This window comes from Passer montanus, unplaced genomic scaffold, assembly GCF_014805655.1.
Source record: "Passer montanus isolate IOZ18808 unplaced genomic scaffold, ASM1480565v1 scaffold21, whole genome shotgun sequence".
Lineage (NCBI taxonomy): Eukaryota > Metazoa > Chordata > Aves > Passeriformes > Passeridae > Passer > Passer montanus.
In genome coordinates, this window is record NW_024366703.1 from 5,793,444 (window position 1) to 5,811,617 (window position 18,174).

Consider the following 18,174-nt stretch of genomic DNA (forward strand, 5'->3'; position numbering starts at 1 on the left):
CCAGCACGCCTCACGTCCGGGACGCGAGAACCAATAGCCGCGACGCTTACAGCGCAGCATTGACGTCTGGAGCCAATAGGGTGAGGGCTTTCTGGGGATGCCCTGTCGGCAGCGGGCATGGCGCCTCCCGCACGGTACTGCGTCCCTGGTGAGTGCGATGTGGCCCGGGGCTCCTCCGGCTGGGGCTGGGGCTGCCCGGGGAGGGAGCGCGGTGGCCTAGGAGAGGAGTAGGGTGGAGGCAGTGAGGGGCTTGTCCCGGGATGCCGCGCACTGGGCCGCAGGAGCGAGCGCTGTGCCGGGTCCCGGCTGAGCCCCTGTGTCGCAGGCGAGCGGCTGTGCAGCACGGAGCAGGCCACGGCTGGCAGCGGCACCTACACTCGTCATGGCTTCATCTTCTCCTCGCTGGCGGGCTGTCTGGAGAGAAAGAATGAGGACAGCGAGGTGAGCGCGGCCGCGGCACGGCTGCTCCTCGCCAGGGCTGCACAGCCGGGCTGCGCGGGGAATCGCACCGCCATGGGGCTCGGCTGGTGAGCCTCTGCACGAGCTGTGCCCCGTGCTGACCCTCGCGTCTTGCCCTGCAGCTGCCCGTGGTGTCGGTGGTGAGAGACAGCGAGTCCCAGCTGCTGCCCAACGTGGGGGCTGTGGTGACATGCAAGGTGGGGCGCTGGAGCGCTGCATTGACAAACTGCATGGGCCTCGACCCTGTCTCATGCTGAGCTTTGTTCCTGCACACGGATGGGGTGGGCTGAGGAGTCCCTGAGCTTCTTAGTCCCCTCTGTACAACTCCCACCAGGGCAGGGGCAGCCCACGGGCTGCCTTGAGTCTCTCACTCACAAAGAAAGTGGATATTGGCATGAGGGACACCTGTCCTGAGACTAAGGTGGGCTTGAGGGGAGGATTTTCTTTGTTCTCCTTCCATAACTCTTTCTGGGGCAGGGAACGTGCAGGTCAGTGCCTCAAGCAGCTTGTAGAAAGAATGACACAGACCAGGGATTAGTTTCCTTATGTTCCTGGTGGTGGGACAGGGACTGGGATCACTGAAGGTCTCAGCCTTATTCTGGTGCCTCAAATTGCACAAGTATCATCTTCCCCACCTGGCTTGCTGCCAGGTGTCCCACCATTGCTTGGTCACAGGGGGGAGGAGGCCAAGTGAGACCTGAGCTCCCCATGCAGCCCTGCCTGCTCCCTGCCCTTTCCCTGCCCGGGCCACTGAGTTCCCTTTTCCTACGTGCAGGTCTGCAGCATTAACTCTCGCTTTGCCAAGGTCCACATCCTCTATGTTGGCTCCACGCCGCTGAAATCCACCTTCCGAGGCACCATACGGTAGGGAAAAGGTTAGGACCCCACCCTTCAGGGGAGGAAGGCAGCTGTGGGCAGTGCAGCTGGCTGCCCTGAGCACTGGGCTGCTGTCCAGCAGCTCCTGGTGAGCACCCAGCGAGGCTGGGACAGCTTCTGCCTCAGGCTGTTGAGCCGTCTTTGCTCATTGGCACTCAGATCCCTCCATCTCCTTTTTCAGGAGAGAAGATATCCGAGCCACGGAGAAGGATAAGGTCAGTGAGCCACTGCCAGTAACTGTTCTACACCCGTTGCCCCCCTGTTTGTGCTCGTGGGGCCCTGTCCCCCCACTGACAGCACTGTGTGGCACTGCCTGCTCTCTCCTGTGCAGGTAGAAGTGTACAAGAGCTTCCGCCCCAGTGACATCGTCCTGGCCAAAGTTGTATCCTTCCCCCTCGGGGACAGTGGCTTGGCTCCAGCTCCCGTGTGGAAGGCTTTCCCTTAACCCCTGTCCAACCAGATCTCCCTGGGGGACGCGCAGTCCAACTACCTGCTGAGCACAGCAGAGAACGAGCTGGGCGTGGTGGTGGCACGCAGTGAGGCAGGTAGGGGCAGGACAGGGACAGAGACGGGCTCTGGGCTGAAGCAGTGCTCATCCCTGCCTTAGGGGCAGCTGCTGCAGCTGCCTCCCTCTCCACACGGAGGCATGCAAGCTTGGGAAGGAGCAGCCTGACATCCTGTGTCCCCAGGGGTGCAGATGGTGCCCATCAGCTGGTGCGAGATGCAGTGCCCACGCACACACACCAAGGAGTTCCGGAAGGTGGCCCGGGTGCAGCCCCAGTTCCTGCAGACCTAACACCTCAGGGGGGCAGGGGGCTGTGGAGCCACAGCAGCCCCTGGGCCCCCACCTCCTTCACATGTTCAGCCAGGCCTCCACTGGCAGGACAGGTTTGCTGCTTTTGGATAATAAAATGTTTTTTGAGAGCTTCCTGCTTTATTCTTTACAGTCAGTGGGGGAGCCAGGGCTATCTACAGCACTCTGGTCTGGCTCCTGCAGCACAGCAGGTGAGGGAGCAGCTTCTACCACACCCGGGGCAGAAGGAAGCACACTTTCACTGCTGGTGAAGGGGTGATGGAGTGACTTTGCTGCAGTGATGCCAACAGCACAGAGCCCCGGGTTTTGGCTGTGCTGGGCCCTCGCCTCACCGGGTTGGTTTCCCCACACAGGAGTCAAGCCTGGAGCAGAGCTTGTCTCAGCACACCAGCGTGGGCTGTGGCTGAGAACAGCCTGGGGATATATCTCTTCAGGCCACACGTACATGCCCTGCCCTTTGGGACAAGGGTGTGGCACACACAGAGCCCAAAAACCAGAGCATGGCAGGGTATCACCTCTTGGCAGAGATTGCAGAGCTGAGCTTTGCTCCTTGAGCCTGGCACAGCTTCTGCACGCTCACGTCTGTGCCCAGCAGTGAGTGCTGCACGTGCACACGCTGGCAGCAGGAGCCCACAGGGCCCAGAGACACGTGCACACCTCCTTATTGCGCATTACTCCTTTATTGAACTGGAACGAGACGGCTGCTATGGTTGGACAGTTACACTGACCCCGTGCAAGCCCAGGCTCAGACACCGGCAGGGGCAGGCCACAGCGACAGGCCACCTACACACACGTGAGGGATGGGACACAACAGCACCTGCTTCACCAGCAGGACGAGGATGGGCATCAGCTGGGGGAAGCAAGTTGCAGACACAGACCTCCAGGCAACAGGCTCCCTCCCTCACCCTTGTCTGAAGGCAGTAGTTAAAGCAGGGGCTGGCAGAGCTGGGCCCAGAGTCGTGAGTACCACCCTGGGGCGCCGTGCCACATGCACCAAAACACAACCCTTCCAGTGGCATCCCAGTCACTGTGCCACGCACCCACGAGGGGTGGGGTACCCACCTTGGTCACTGCCGGCACTGCACTTGCCTCACTGCTCCCAGGAGGACTAAATCAAGTGACAAAACTACAGTAAACGGGTGACGAGAGCTGCCAGGGATGCAAAGCAAAGGAGGAGCCTGGCATGGCAGGGGATTGCTCGGCCTGTCCCTCTGCAGACAGGGTCTGAGGGTTGGGATCACGGCGTGGACAGGTGTGGGGTTGCTGCCTGGCAGAGACAGGGCTCCCCTTCACACCAGACCTATGTCCAGCCCTTACCCTGAGCCCCCAGGCTATCTGCAGAGGGGAGCCTGCTGAGGGAATGGGCCTAACCGTGGGGAGCGCCTCCAGCTCCACAGCTCCGGGTTCCTACAACTGTGGGGGTGTGAACAGAGGGGTGGGGGATGGCAGGGGGCTCTACTGTGTGCTGCTCTGCTGCCTGCCCTCACTTCTTGGCCTTGCCCTGAGCAGCAACGGCCTCCATGGCCTTGCGCACGGTCTCCTCATCCCCCAGGAACTGCATGGGCTTGACAGGTTTCAGGTTCTTGTCCAGCTCGTAGACAATGGGGATGCCAGTGGGCAGGTTCAGCTCCATGATGGCCTCTTCTGACATGCCTGCAAACACAGCAGCGCCGTCACTCTCGGACCTTGCCACAGTGGCAGCTGGGAGGGAGGGTCCCTGGGACGCCCCTGCAGGGGTGACCTACCTTCCAGGTGCTTGACAATCCCACGCAGGCTATTGCCGTGAGCTGCAATAAGGACTCGTTTGCCCTCTTTGATCTGTGGGACGATTTCCTCGTTCCAGAAGGGCAGAGCCCGGGCAATGGTGTCCTTCAAGCTCTCGCACGTTGGCAGCTGGTCCTCTGTCAGGTCGGCATAGCGGCGATCCTGGGACAACAGCCACGCTCACACAGCAGCCCAGTGCCCCCCATCCAGTGTGGGAATATGGTGGCAAGATTTTGTCTCTCCCCCAGATTCTCTACCTGAGGACCCACTATATGTAAGCAAAGCAGGCTTGGAAGCAAGAAATTGACTTTGAGGTTTGGGGCTGCAATGAGCCACTCCTGAGCCAATGAGTCAGGGCCATGAGCCCTCCTGGGAGAAGTCAGACATTGCCTGTCCGGGCAAAGAAACCAGATCAAACATCCATGAATGGGTAATGGCACTAATGATTAATAGAGAAATTGTGCCCTCTTCTTTGGATCTGCCTGTACAAGGCCCAGCAACTCCACAGGGAGAAAGCAGGATAAACTCAGCCTAAAGTCTACCAGCACCATGCACAACAGCCCCAGATAACGCAACAGAGACACAGGAGACCTTACACAGGCAGCCAGGCCACCCTGCAGATGACTTTTAAGAGACTCCTAGCAAGACAGTCAAAGAGCTATGGGTCTTACCTTTGCAATAGTGCTGTAGAAGGGGTGGTCAGACTGCATGGGAGGCGGAGGGATGTCATAGGAGCGCCTCCAGATCTTGACCTGTGCCTCGCCATGCTTCGCTGCTGTCTCAGCCTTGTTCAAACCCGTGAGAGCCCCGTAGTGCCTCTCGTTTAGGCGCCAGGTCCGGATAACGGGTAACCACATCTGATCAATGGCATCCAGGACGGTCCAGAGAGTACGGATCGCCCGTTTCTGTACCGAGGTGAAGCAGATGTCGAACTCATAGCCGGCATCTAGAAAATACGGGGAAGGGGGGGCGGAGAAAGACCGGGAAGGTGAGTGCCCGGCCTTATGCAACCGGTGAAAGGCCAAGGGCGGCGGCCTCACCGCACCGGTAGCGGTCGCGTCCTCGTCTTTACCGAAAGCGGCGGCGGCCAGGACGCGACCGGTACCGGAGAACCAGCCCGCCGCGGTACCTCGGACTCTCTGAGCAGCGCGGAACCCCCGACCGGGCCCTGGAGGCCCTCGCCCAGCCCCGGAGAGCCCCAGACCAGCACCCGTTAGGCTCGCCGGGGCCGCACCAGGCCGCATCCCTTTCCCCCCGTCCCCCGCGACCCCCCTCTAGGCCGGCCCCCCCTCCCCGCTCCACCGGTACCTCGCAGGGCCTCGCCGCCGCGCCGCGCCTCCTGCTGCCCGGCGGGGCTGAGGTCGGCGTCGTACCAGCCGCTGAAGCGGTTCTCGAGGTTCCAGGCGCTCTCGCCGTGGCGGACGAGGACGAGCCGGTAGGCGGCGGCCATGGCGGGACCGGGGCGCGCTGCTCCTCACGCCGCTGCCGCGCGCGACTAACGCCCCCGCCCGGCCCCGCCCCGCCCCGCGCGCCGCCCGCCGCAGCGGGACGCGCATGCGCCAAGCGCGCGCCAGGCGGAGGCGCACGTACCACATGGCGCGGCCGCGAAGGGCGGTGCGACCTTCAGGGCGTGGCGTCACCGTGGCGTCACGCCACGCGGTAACACGTAACACGCACTCGCCGCTCGTGGCTACGGGCTTGGTCTGAGCGCTCTCCCGGGGCACGGGGATGTCTGCGGGCTCTTGCCGGTGGCTGCCCCCGGGCCCCTCGGGTCTCCCATCTCAGCCCCGGTAGGCACGGCCCCGCTGAGCTTCCCCGACCCCGCTGGGCCGGGACGCGGCCTGCCCTGGCGGCTGCCCTCACTGCTGCCCTCACTGACGATGGCGGCTGGCGCCGGAAGCGGAAGCGGGCTGTGGGCGCGGCCGCACGTGGAGCCGGGGCCAGCATGGCGCGGAGCGGGAGGCTCCGCTCGGGAGCCGCGGCCAAGCTGAAGCGCTGGCGGAAGGGCCACAGCAGCGACTCCAACCCCGAGACCCGCCAGCATCGTCTGGCTGCCCGCAGCCGCTTCTGCAGCCGGCCGGCGGGTAAGGGCGGGGGCAGGCGGCTCCTGACATGTGCCGGCTGTTCCCGGAGGGGTGCGGGGCCGCTGAGGGCTGTGGGGCGAACCTTGGCGTCCTCCGGGAGCTGGGGCTGGGGCAGCAGTGAGAGCGGAGCCGCTGGCAGTTCCAGGGTAGGTAGAGGCAGCAAACCTGGGAGTACAGCCGAGGCCACGGCGTCAGGAGTTAACCTCGTAGTGACACCGGGCCTCAGAGGCGGCATGGGGCACCGCGTGCCGCAGTGCCTGTCGCCCTGCGAGGCTCCCCAAAGCCCACGGCCGTACCTCTAAGTGCTGCTGTGGTGTCTGGTGTGATGAGGAACGTGACAAACTAATATGCAGCCGGCCACATGATGGGGAAGGTAAACCAAAGTGTGCCAGGCACTGCGAGAACACCGGCTGCTCCTGGCCAGGGAAATATTTCTCATGCATCTCATGCAGATGTCTGGCCAAGGAAATCTCATCTCAGCATCTCATGCAGATGCTGGCTGCGGGCTGATGTCTGGGACTCAGAGGGACATGCAGCATCTCTCCTGGCTGTCTGGTTGCTAGGGTTTCAGGTGGAAGAAGATAAACAGGGCAGGGTACAAGAAGCACCTTAGTGTTAAAGCCGTGGCTCACCGGCACACGTTTGTGGGGACATGATGCTCTCTTCCATCAGAGATGACTGGACTGTGCTCTGGTTTCTTTGCACGGAATGAGAGCTCTTTGCAGTTACTGATGTGCTTTTGCCCATTGGGGCGAAGCAGCACCTGTATTCCCCATGCTGGATATGAGTTTGGCTGGGAGGGGAGGGGAGCTCGGGGGATTTGGGGTGCACGGTGGAGCAGTGTGACTTCTCAGCTGTGCCACGTCTCCCCCCCGCAGAGAAGAGTAACCTGACGGTGGACGCGGTGAAGCTGCACAACGAGCTGCAGTCGGGCTCCCCGCGGCTGCAGCGGGCGGGCGGCAGCGCCCAGCTCCCTGCGGATGGTGCTGCCAGGGCTGCCAGCGACAGGTCCTGTGGCACCTTCCTGAGCGGCCTGAGCGACTGCACTAACGTCACCTTCAGCAAGGTGCAGCGCTTCTGGGAATCCAGCTCTGCCGCTCACAAAGAGGTACGGGCAGGGCTGGGCTAGGGGGTGGGCCCTGGCTGCGAGGCTGAGGTGCTGAGCTGCTGTGCTGGCTGCTGACAGATCTGTGCCGTGCTGGCGGCGGTGACGGAGGTGATCCGCTCCCGGGGGGGCACGGAGAGCGAGACGGAATACTTTGCTGCACTGGTGAGTGCTGCTTGTGTGGAAGGGGCGGGAGGGGAGCCGCTGCTGGCAGCGTGGGTGGGCTCTGGGGAGGGATGGACAAAGGTGCTGTGTTTGTAGCCTGAGTGGCTTTGTTCAGCAGAGATGCTGTTGGGCTGCTCCTGGTTTCATTTCCGCCTCCCCAGGGGTTGGGGAAGGCTGGCCTGGTGTGTCCCCCTGCACCCCATCACTTAGCCACCTTCTGTTCCCAGATGACCACGCTGGAGGCAGTGGAGTCCCCTGAGTCGCTGTCTGCTGTTGCCTACCTGCTTAACCTTGTCCTAAAGCGGTGAGTGACTGGCAGAGAAGCAGAGACAGCTGTCATGGAAAAGGGATTGGTGCTGTCCTCCCTCCCCAGGCTGGGGAAGAAATCCAGCTGGGGTGAGCTGCTGATGCAGTCCCCTATGTGACAGCTACCAGCTGTCTGCTCCTCACCCTACTGATATGTCCCCTTCTCCTGGCAGGGTCCCGAGCCCTGTTCTTATTAAAAAGTTCTCAGATGCCTCAAAAGCCTTCATGAGTATTGTGTCCTCACAGGCCTGCAGCAGCTCCACCTCTGCCCTGCGATGGGTGAGTAGCCAAGAGGCAGCCAGCCTTGTCAGCTCTGGGTCTGCTGAGTGCTGGGGTCAAGGCTGCTGCTGTAGGCTGGTGCTGGGTGCTCGGCCTGAGGCCCCTGCAGTGAAAGGAAGATGTCTCTGTGGGGTGATGCTAACGACCCTGCTGCTCCCCTGTCATAGGTCCTCTCTTGCCTGGCCACACTGCTACGGAAACAAGACTTGGCAGCCTGGAGCTACCCTGTCACCCTGCAGGTCTATCATGGCTTGTTGAGCTTCTGTGTTCATACCAAGCCCAAGGTGAGAGCCCATTCTTGTGGCAGGAGATGATGCCGTTTTTGGGGTTTGTTTCTGGGGATGGCTGTACCCCCGGGTCTGTAGTTTCTGCTCACCTGGGTTCCTCTCCCCCCAGGTGCGGAAGGCAGCGCAGTATGGCGTGTGCTCTGTCCTGAGGGGCAGCGAGTTCATGTTTGGTGATGCAGCCCCTGAGCATCACCCTGCAGCACCCTCCACCGCCAAGTTCTGCGTGCAGGAGATTGAAAAAGCTGGAGGTGTGGGGCACTGGAGCATGGGGTCTGTAGCTGCATGTGGGGGACTCTGCCACTGTGGGAGAATAAGGATGTGGAGGGAAGAGGGTTGATTGCAGCATGCCAGATTGCTGGGGAGGGTATGAGATATCTTTGGGGCACCTATGGTGTTTTGAAGCCTTCTCAGCCATTCCAGTGCTTTCCTGTTCCCAGAAGTCAGGGGAGTGTTCACCCTGGTTCTGTGGGTCAGCCCCACTGCTGTCCTGGGGCTCTGCCTTGGGCAGGGCTTTGCTGTGGTGTCCCACAGGCTCAGAGGTTGCTCTGCTCCTGTAGGTGCCAAGGAGGCCACCACCACCCTGCATGTCCTTGCCCTGCTGCGGGACGTGCTGCCCTGCTTCCCTGCAGCTGTGGTGAAGACCTGCTGTGAGACCTTGCTCCGAGTCATGACCCTCAGCCATGTGGTGAGTGTTCCTGCTCCAGGGATGACAAGGGCAGACCCTTTCCCCATGGGCTACACTCTGAAAGGGATCAGATTCTCTCAGCTGTCGCTTGGGAGCCTGGAAATGCAGATGCAAATGGAAAAGAGCCCAGGACAGCTTTCTGGCCTTACTGCTGTGGAAGAGGGAGGCTGTGCAGATGCAGCATAGCTGCAGTAGTGCTGGGTTTTCCGGGGCAGAGCCTGCTTTGGGATAGGGGGACAGTGGGTTCAAAGCAGAGCCCTCTCTCCTGACACCATGTCCTTTGCAGCTGGTGACAGCGTGTGCCATGCAAGCTTTCCACAGCCTCTTCAGCGCCCAGGCCAGCGTGGCCTGCCTGCCAGCCGAGCTCAACGCCCAGATCGTCACTGTGAGTCTGGGGCACCAGTGTGGGGAGGGACAGAGCTGGCAGTTGCACAGCACCCACCCACCTACCCACCCTTCTGCTTCTGCAGGCTCTCTACGACTACGTGCCCAGCACGAGTGACCTGCAGCCCCTGCTGACCTGGCTGTCCACCATGGAGCGGGCACACATCAACCTGGGCAGGTGCAGATGGGGGCCGTGGCTGGGTGAGGGGAGAGGTGGCTGCTTGTTCTCTGATCTGGCTTTTCTTTCCTCTCCAGGTTGCAGAAGGACCTGTGCTGGGCTCACCTGCCCCGGCTCTTCTCTGCTGCCATGAACTGCTTCCTCTCCCCACACTCCCAGGTGGTGTCAGCAGCAGCACAGACCCTGGAGGTACCACACTCAGACACCTCTCCCTGCTTGGATACCCTGGGCCTTGTGGGGGGCTCTGCCATGGGGCTTGGGGCTTGCCAGTGAGTGGCATGCCCCTCTGCATGTGAGACTGGGTGTTCTGTGGTCCAACAGCTGTCCCATTTTTCCTGTTTGCCCTTGCAGACCATCCTGAGTGAGTGCATTGCTCCCCACATGGAGGATGTGGGCACTGTGTCCGCATCTGCCCCAGCCCCTGCTGCCTGCCTGTGCAAGATGTTCAGGTGAGGAGCAGCGATGTGGGAGGGGCTGCCCATGGGTCTGGTTCAGCTCTGCCCAGTCCTCAGTGGGGTCTAGCAGGCCTGGTGGGTACCCTGAATACTGTCAGTGTGACCATCTTCCTTCTTCTCCCCAGATCAGTGGAGGAAGGGCTGACATACCGTTTCCATGCAGCATGGAATGAAGTTCTGCGAGTGTTGGAGATCTTCTTTGAGACATGTGGGAAGCAGTGCCATCCCATCATGAGGAAGGTGAGCCAGGCTAAAAGGGCACAGATTCATCCATAGAGGCTGGTGGGGTGGCTGTGCTGCTGTCCGGGCTGTGTTGCCCCCTCCAGCTGGAGCAGGGCCATGCTGTTTGCCCTGCTCTGTTGTCCGTGTGTGGCCAGAGCATGCACAGCTCTGGGACATTGGGCACAGGGGTGTGCAGGGCAGCTGGCATCCCTGGGCAGGCAGAGTGATATTTGCCAGACCTGTGCACATGGCTCTTCTCTGACTGTGCTGCCCTGTTCCCGCAGTGTCTCCAGTCCTTGTGTGACCTGCGTCTCTCCCCACACTTTCCCTACACTGCTGAAGTGGACCAGGCAGTGGGGGCTGCTGTGAGCACCATGGGTCCCGAGGTGCTGCTGGAAGCTGTGCCCCTGGAGATCAATGGCAAGGAGTGAGTACAGCCATGGGATAGCAGCTTTGCAGCTGTTATGTTTCTGCTCAGTCCCCATGCAGTGCTGCAGGTATGGCTGCTAAGCCTACCTGTGCCCAGCTCTGGGGCTGGGTAAAGGTGCCCTGTGCCCAGGGGCTGATGCTGGCAGTGCCCCACACCCTCCTGACCCATGCCTTTGCTCCCCAGGGAGACGCTGGATTTCCCCCGCAGCTGGCTCCTGCCGGTGCTGCGGGACAACGTGCAGGGTGCCCGGCTTGCCTTCTTCACCAGTTACTTCTTGCCTTTGGCAGCTGCCCTGAAAAACAGAGGTGAGGAGAGCAGCGTGTTAGGGGCTCAGCAGTCCAGGGTGGGATCTCCCTTCTCTGCCCTGGAGTGGAGCGAGGCTTTGCAACATCTTCTGCTCCACTTATCTCTTTCTCTTCTACAGCCCTGGAGTTTACCCAGGCTGGCAAGAGTGTGGAGGCCAAGATCTATGACACGCTGCAGTGGCAGGTAACAAGCAGTGCCTGGGAGCCTTGCCGTAGTGTACCCCTGGTACCAGGCTGGGGAGCAGTGACTTGGGCAAAAACTGTGGCCTGCCATTTTTTCCTTTGCCTTCTAGGTCTGGACTCTGCTTCCTGGCTTCTGCACCCATGCCACAGATGTGCTGGGGGCCTTCAAGGGGCTGGCCCGCACCCTGGGCATGGCCATCAGCGAGCGCCCAGATCTGCGCCCCACGGTGTGCCAGGCCTTGCGCACCCTCATCCACAAAGGCTGCGAGACAGGTTGGGGCAAACAGTCCTTGTGGGTTCCTGCCACCTGTGGGAGGGGAAATGCTGATCTGTAGCCCCTTGTCATCCTTTCCCTAGATGCGGAGCGAGCAGAAGTGGGTCGCTTTGCCAAAAATTTCCTGCCCATCCTGTTCAACGTGTACAGCCAGCCTGAGGAGGATGGGGGCACAAGTGCGCAGCGGCGCTCTGTGCTGGACACTGTCCGTGCTTACCTGACCATCACAGATCCTCAGGTGAGGGGCCTGTGGGGCACTGGGACAAGCTGTCCTCGCTCAGGCCAGTCTCTCCCAGCCAGACTCAGTCTGATGGGGCTTTGGTGCAGGCCTGATTGAAGAGGACAGGAAGAAAGGCTTCAGTTAGAGAGCAGCCCTTCCTGCCTTCGTGGGCAAGGAGACCTCTCCAGCCCACGTTCTGGGATTCGTTCACCCATCATGCACAAGCCCTTTGTGAATTTGTCCAGGTCTTTTTTGACTCACTGGTGCTTCTGGTGTCTACAAAGTCCTTTAGCAAGTTATTTGCCAGGTGGATTGTAAACTCTTGTAAAAGCACTCAATTCAATCAGTTCTGATCCTGCTCTCTGTGCCTGCCCTGCAGATGGTGTGCGGATTTCTGGAGAAAGCCAGTGCAAAGCTGACCAGTCCTGAGAGCTCCGAGTTTGCCAGGTAACCTGGGAGCTGATGCTGGTGGGTAAAACTCCTGGCGTGCTACTGGTGAGCAGCACTAGGTCATTATCCTGTGTGGGCTTTGCCACCATTGTGCACTTGATGTGACTCGCAGCTGGTGTTCCAGCTTGGTGAGGATGTGATGCCACAGTTAACAGCTGCAGCTGTGTGTCTTTTTCTGCTGCAGACTCTCCATGCTAGACCTGATAGTGGCAATGGCACCCTATGCTGATGAGCAGTCCCTGGACTCCTTGTACCGTACTATCCAGCCGTCCCTCCAGGTGAGCTGGTCCTCAGCCCTGAGAGGTGCTGGGGCTGCAGTGGGGCACCTTCTGCTTGCTGCCAGCTTGGACCCACACGCTAGGGGCTGAGCGGCTGCCATAGGGGATGGGTCTCTGCTGGGTGGTGTGAGGTGCTGGTGTCCCTTCAGACACCATGGTGAGGGGCTGCCTTGACAGTGGGAGCATGTTGGCTGTCCCTGCAGAGCAAAGAGCGCAGCATGCAGAAGAAGGCATATCGTGTGCTGGAGGAGGTGTGTGCTGCTCCCCACGCTCCCTGCCAGGCCTTCGTCCGCTCCCACCTCCAGGACCTGCAGACAGCGCTGCTGGACTCGCTCAAGAGCGCAGCATCCCCGGCCAAGAGGGTGAGAACAGGGGCTCCTGTGGTGGTGATCAGCCACTGCTGGAAGGGAAGGGATGGGGTGGGTGGCAGGGGTGACCAGGTGTGTGTCCCTGGGTGTACCAGTGCTGGTCTGTTTGTTTCCCCAGCCACGGCTGAAATGCCTGTTCCACATTGTGAAGCAGCTATCTGCAGAGCACGAGCCTTTTGTCACTGCCCTGGTCCCAGAGGTGAGCATGGTCCCTGTGAAGAGCTGGCTGGTTCTGGCTGTGGTAGTGGCAGCAGTGGTGACATGCCTTGGTTCTCCAGGTCATCCTGTGCACCAAGGAGGTGTCAGTGGGGGCCCGCAAGAACGCCTTCATGCTGCTCGTGGAGATGGGCCATGCTTTCATCCGCTTTGGACCCAGCCCTGAAGGTGAACTTCTGTTGTGCTTGCTCAGCCCCATGGCCGCTCTGGCCCTAGGGAGGTCAGACCCATGCCAAGGATTCTGCTGAAATGGCCCAGGGATGCTGCTGGACACCGAGCAGTTGGGCCCTGACTCATCCCCCTTTTGCAGAGGCTATGCAGCGGTTCCTGCTCCTGATCTACGTGGGGCTCACTGGCTCAGTCACCATGATCAGCTGCACCGTGCTGGCACTGACACGCCTGTTCTTCGAGTTCAAAGGTGAGCAGGGGGCTGGGGGGACGAGGCAGAGCCCTTTGGGGCGGTGGGTGCTAGGAGGAAGCCCTCTGTGGCTGAGTCCCACCATGGTTGCAGATCACCTGGAGTTCAGTGTGGTGGAGCAGCTCCTGCAGAACATCTGCCTGTTGCTGGCCTCCCGCACTCGGGATGTGGTCAAGGCAGCCCTGGGATTCCTGAAGGTCACACTGCTGCTGGTGGACACCAAGCTCCTGGGCAAGCATGTCCAGATGATGGTGAGATCATGCACGGGGTGCCTTGAGGAGGGTGGTGGGGCAGACAGGAGCATCTCCAGCTCACTCTGCCTGGGAGCCAAGAAAACAACCTTGATCTCAGTGGCTGAGATGGCAGTGAGGAGGCTCCTCTCCTGTATCCTGGCATAGACGTGCCAGAAAAGCCCCGTGAGCTAGCACTGCCAAGCATGGACACCTCCCCATGGCCTTACCTGGGGCAGGCGTGGAGAGATGGCAGCAGAGTGAAGAAGGTGGCCATGCAGATAAAGGTTGGGAGGCTGGGTCCCCAAGGCAGGCATGCTTTGGTGTTGAGGATCTCTGTCCTGACAGCTGGAGGCTGTGGGGAACCTTTCGGATGACATGAGACGCCACTTCCGTATGAAGCTGCGAAACCTCTTCATCAAGTTCATCCGCAAGTTCGGGTAAGCCAGGGTCTCCTGGGCTGGTGAGGGGGCTCTCTGGGAAGCAGTGCAGGAGAAGTGGGTGCTGACTGCTCTCTGTGTGTTTCCTCAGCTTTGAGCTGGTGAAGGGGCTGCTGCCAGCCGAGTACCATAAGGTGCTGGTGAACATCCGCAAGGCGGAATCCCGGAGCCGCAAGCAGCGTGCCCTGAAGAAGGCAGCTGCGGATATGGATGAGGAGGAGGCACCACCACCACAGCCCAGAGGAGACAGGTGAAGATGGGCTCAGGCTGGAGAAAGAGCAGCCCCCACAGGGGGCTTGGCACTGCATCTGCTCAGCTGGTGCTTCTAGAAGTGCTGGAGACATCTCCAGGGCTGCTCTTCATTGTGGGGCAGGGTGCATCCCTGGGCTTAATCCATTTTCCATCATCCTCTCCACCTTTTGACCAGTATGGAGGAGATCCTGGCTGACTCAGAGGATGAGGAGGAGGAAGAGGAGGAACGGCATCGGAGCAAGGAGTGGAGGAAGCAAGCACGGCAGAAGGGCCAGGCATGGCTGAAGGAAGGGGAAGATGATGAGCCCCTCAACTTCCTGGACCCCAATGTGTCCCAGCGGGTGCTGGGTAAGGAGTGGGGCTTCAGATGGGGCTGGGGTGGGACAGATGGGGCAGGGGCTGCTGCAATGCACAGGGGCCCTGGGGGTTGCTGCCCCCAGAATTGGATCCTTCTCCAGGCCCTGACCCATTTCTCTCTGAGCAGCCACCAAGCCAGGCCCCAAGAGGTCCAGAGGAGTGAGCCATGATTTCCAGATGTCTGAGGATGGACGCCTGATCATCCATGAAGAGGAAGAGGAGGTGGATGATGATGAAGCCAAAGGTACTGCTTGGACTGACAGGGGCCACTCTAGACTTGCTCTGAATGGTTTTCATCCTGCCACCTGCACGTGGGGTCTTGGGGGGATGCTCTCCCATGCCCTCATCACACACTGACCCTCTTATCCTGTACCACAGGAGCAGATGAGGAGATGGCAGATGTGCTGCAAGATGTGGGGCTCCGCAGTGTGAGTATGGGGCTCGAGGTCCTGAGGAGATGCTGGGGGATCTCATCCTTGCCAAACCACTCACTGCCTGTGCCATGGCAGCTGCAGCTCTGCCCAAGGGACCAGTGGGGACACCAGGCAATTGCCAGCTGCTTGGAGGGGTGCAGGAAGTTGTCTGGGATGGGGATGTGCTGTCTGGAAAGTCTCTTGGTGCCCATGGGAGGAAGCAGGGAGTTGGGGGTCGATGGGAGGGCAGAACTGTAGGGCCAAGCCAGCTGCAAGGTTCCTGCTGTCTTTTTCTGCAGAAGAAAAGTCAGAAGCGTCGGTTCAGAGAGGAGCCAGACGATGAGGAAGCTGAGGCTGGAACATGTTCTCAGTACAGAGGTAAGTCCTCTGCGTGTGCCCAGTCTGGGGCTCCCCTGAGGGCCAGAACCGTGTGTCATCCCAGAGCACATGGCACATGATTGCATGCAGATGGTTCCTGAGTATCTCCATTGTGGGAGACTCCAGAATGCCTCTCTAGGCAGTCTGTTCCAGTGCACAGTCACCCACACAGCACAGAAGTTCTCATGTTCAGGTGGAACTTCCTGTGCATCAGTTTCTGCCATTGCCTCTGTCCTATTGCCCAACAGCAGCGAGCAGAGCCTGGTGCTATCCTCTCACACCCTCCCTTCAGATACTTACAGACACTGATGAGATCCCCTTTTAGGTGCCTCTTTTCTGGTCTGAACAGGCCCAGCTCTCAGCCTTTCCTCATAAGAGAGATGCTCCAGTCCCTTAATCCTTCACTGGACCAGCTCCATGAGCTCCATGTGTCACTTATACCAGGGAGCCCAGAACTGGACACACCATTCCAGGTGTATCCTCACTAGGGCTGAGTTAGCGGGGCAGAATGCTTTTCCTAATGCACCCCAGGACACCATTCTTGGTCTCAAGGGTACTGCTGGCTCATGAACAACTTGTTTGTACCAGGGTCCCCAGGTCCTTCTCTGCAGAGCTGATTTCCCCAGGCTGGCCCTCATTCTGAACTGGTGACTGGGGTTATTTCTCTCCAGGAGCATTTGCCTTCATTAATTTCAGACAGTTCTCTACACATGTCTCCTGAGATTTTGCTTGTGGCTACCCCTCTGCTATCCTGACACCAAGAGCTGGAGACAAAACCAGGAACAGCTTCCACAGCCTAGAACTGGGCAGTGGGAGGCCCAAGACCCTTTTCCAACACACATTCTCTTTTCCAGCTGGAGGCTCTGGGATCCATCGGCCGCTGAACAAGGAGCCAGCCTTTGGTGCAGAGTATAGATCCAAGGTGAGGGACCCATGGGGTTGCAGGGTTTGTCTGTGGGGATGCTTGGACTTTGCTGGGGCAGGAAGCATCATTTTTGTTGGGAGTCTGGTCCTGTAGCACCAAGGTTGGAGGGGATCTCTGCTCCAGGAGGAGTTGCCAAACACTCAGTATCTCTGAACACTGCCAGCCTATTTCAAGGTTCCTGTCCTGTCCTTGCCATGGACAGTTCCTGCTCACTGCTCAAAGCAGGTGTCTGTAGCAACATGTTGGTGGGAAATCAGCCTCCCAGGGCAGTGTGCTCAGCTGGCATCCCACTGCAGCACAGTCTTTGGGATAGCCAGGTCTCAGGGTTGCACTGGAAGGGGACACATGCATCTTCCCTGGTGCTGCATCATCTCTCATGTTGCTGTCTCCCACAGAAAGGTAAAGGTGACGTGAAGAAGAAGGGCAAACTCGACCCCTATGCCTACATCCCCCTGAACAGAGCTAAACTCAACAGAAGGTGAGGCTAACCAGGAAGGGCACAGGGGTGGGAATGGGTTTGATCCTGCGTTTTGTTAGGGTTTTTTTGGTGGGTTTGGGAGCTCCCTGTCATCTGCTGTGCCACTTCTTGCGGAGTCTGGAGCAGCATCCCCATGTGTTAGGAGTGCCCAGTGCCTGCACCAAACCAGCTTCCTGCTCCTTGCTCCCTGCAGGAAGCGGGCCAAAATGCAGGGCCAGTTCAAGGGCCTGATGAAGGGAGCGCAGCGCGGGGCCAAGGCCGGCCGCAGGAACCGTCTGAAGTCCCAGCGCTCCTGAGGACCCTCCTGTGTTCCACCTGCCCTACCAAGGACACAGCACCCTCCGAGTGGAGCAGCTCGGGGTCCTCTTGAAGGTGACTCCGTTTGTTGGAGACTCCCTGGGACGCCACTTGGATGTATTATGGACTAATGGCCCTTCTGTGCCTGGTACAGGCATGGGTGTGCGTGTGTGAGAGCAAGTAATATGTAAAGAATTCTCTGTATTGATAAATATCCTCTGTTCTTACCCAGCCCAGATTCCTCCTCTCCTTCCCTGCAGATCTTACATAACTGTGCTGTAACTTCTGTCCATGTGCAGCGGGTCCTTCTGCTGCTGCAGGGCTGCGTCCTGCAGGGCTGCATCCTGCAGGGCTCACACCAGCATCACTCTGGACCTGGGGCCAGAGCTCTCTCTCCCACACTGGGCTTGCCTGGAGGCTGCCAGGAGCAGCAGTGGGGCACATGTGCAGTGGGGCTGAGATGTGGAGCTGTCCTAGAACAACGCCAGAGAGGCTGAAGTCCTTACAACCAGCTTTCTTTGCCAAATTCCTTGGCAGACTCTTCTGCCCAAAACCGTGGCCAGGGGATCTGTGCCATACAGAAAGTGACTGCCATTTGACCACTGGACACTTTCCCCATATCAGCCATGCCTAATGGCAGGGCAGGAACAGTTCACTGCAAATTTCTTCAAACTGGCTGGAAAACTGCTACAGCAAACCTCTGTGCCTTGCCATTTCTCTTTGAGAGCTGAGAGAAGCCCTTTGCTCTGGCCACTTCCTGCCAGCTGGACCTGAGCAGCATGAGTAATCCTGAACCTTTTTAGCTGCTCAGCCCTGTCACACTGGCCTGAGCATCAGGTTTTGCCCAGCTACTTCTACACTGAGTGCAAAAGATGGTGTTTGGCCCAAGTGTGCTGAAGAGAGCAGGGCTGAGGGTAGTGGGTGCAGGTCCCTTGGCTCACACTGCAAAGAACACATGTTGGTGAATGTAGCTGGCTTTCCCTTCCTCTTTCATATTAAAAAGCCTTCAGCTCTTTGTAATTTCCTATTGTGGCAGCTTACATGCTGCAATTGCAACACTTCTCAGTTCTGTAATAAGCTAAAGGGATTGTGCTTGTTCAGCTTCTTACTGCAGGCTTCTTTCTGGAGGCTGCAAATCCAGTTTTGTGGCTTTCTTATGCTTGGGTTTGTTTTTTTTCCCCAAGATCCTTTTAAAAGCC

At 59.4% G+C, this 18,174-nt stretch overlaps 3 protein-coding genes across 5 annotated transcripts; 2 read left to right on the plus strand and 1 right to left on the minus strand.

Annotated features, from left to right (window-relative positions):
* The first annotated feature begins 15 nt into the window (after positions 1-15).
* Positions 16-2,261, plus strand: EXOSC1 (exosome component 1). 2 transcript variants are annotated; one of them, XM_039709302.1, is made up of 8 exons: positions 17-148; positions 326-441; positions 582-656; positions 1,235-1,323; positions 1,517-1,550; positions 1,667-1,717; positions 1,796-1,880; positions 2,025-2,261. In XM_039709302.1, the coding sequence occupies exons 1-8, from the start codon at positions 118-120 to the stop codon at positions 2,129-2,131; spliced, it is 588 nt and encodes a 195-aa protein (XP_039565236.1). In that variant the 5' UTR covers positions 17-117; the 3' UTR covers positions 2,132-2,261. The 2 variants fall into 2 exon arrangements, with proteins under 2 accessions (XP_039565237.1, XP_039565236.1); XM_039709303.1 differs by having other exon boundaries at positions 16-148; positions 1,671-1,880; positions 2,025-2,254.
* A 549-nt stretch (positions 2,262-2,810) lies between these two features.
* On the minus strand, positions 2,811-5,431 carry PGAM1 (phosphoglycerate mutase 1). The gene is made up of 4 exons (XM_039709301.1): positions 5,222-5,431; positions 4,585-4,859; positions 3,895-4,075; positions 2,811-3,802 (listed from the first exon to the last, which is right to left on the minus strand). The coding sequence occupies exons 1-4, from the start codon at positions 5,361-5,363 to the stop codon at positions 3,633-3,635; spliced, it is 768 nt and encodes a 255-aa protein (XP_039565235.1). The 5' UTR covers positions 5,364-5,431; the 3' UTR covers positions 2,811-3,632.
* Positions 5,432-5,548: 117 nt separating this feature from the next.
* Positions 5,549-17,206, plus strand: RRP12 (ribosomal RNA processing 12 homolog). Of its 2 annotated transcripts, XM_039709285.1 has the most exons (34): positions 5,549-5,997; positions 6,876-7,105; positions 7,184-7,267; positions 7,495-7,571; positions 7,747-7,852; positions 8,020-8,136; positions 8,249-8,387; positions 8,697-8,824; positions 9,111-9,209; positions 9,295-9,386; positions 9,464-9,575; positions 9,738-9,835; positions 9,967-10,081; positions 10,348-10,490; positions 10,677-10,798; positions 10,918-10,982; positions 11,092-11,254; positions 11,339-11,493; positions 11,855-11,922; positions 12,110-12,203; positions 12,407-12,565; positions 12,690-12,770; positions 12,850-12,955; positions 13,098-13,205; positions 13,299-13,456; positions 13,784-13,875; positions 13,967-14,125; positions 14,303-14,475; positions 14,612-14,728; positions 14,863-14,912; positions 15,197-15,275; positions 16,130-16,197; positions 16,596-16,678; positions 16,872-17,206. In XM_039709285.1, the coding sequence occupies exons 1-34, from the start codon at positions 5,859-5,861 to the stop codon at positions 16,972-16,974; spliced, it is 3,882 nt and encodes a 1,293-aa protein (XP_039565219.1). In that variant the 5' UTR covers positions 5,549-5,858; the 3' UTR covers positions 16,975-17,206. The 2 variants fall into 2 exon arrangements, with proteins under 2 accessions (XP_039565219.1, XP_039565220.1); XM_039709286.1 differs by lacking the exon at positions 7,184-7,267.
* The last annotated feature ends 968 nt before the right edge of the window (positions 17,207-18,174 follow it).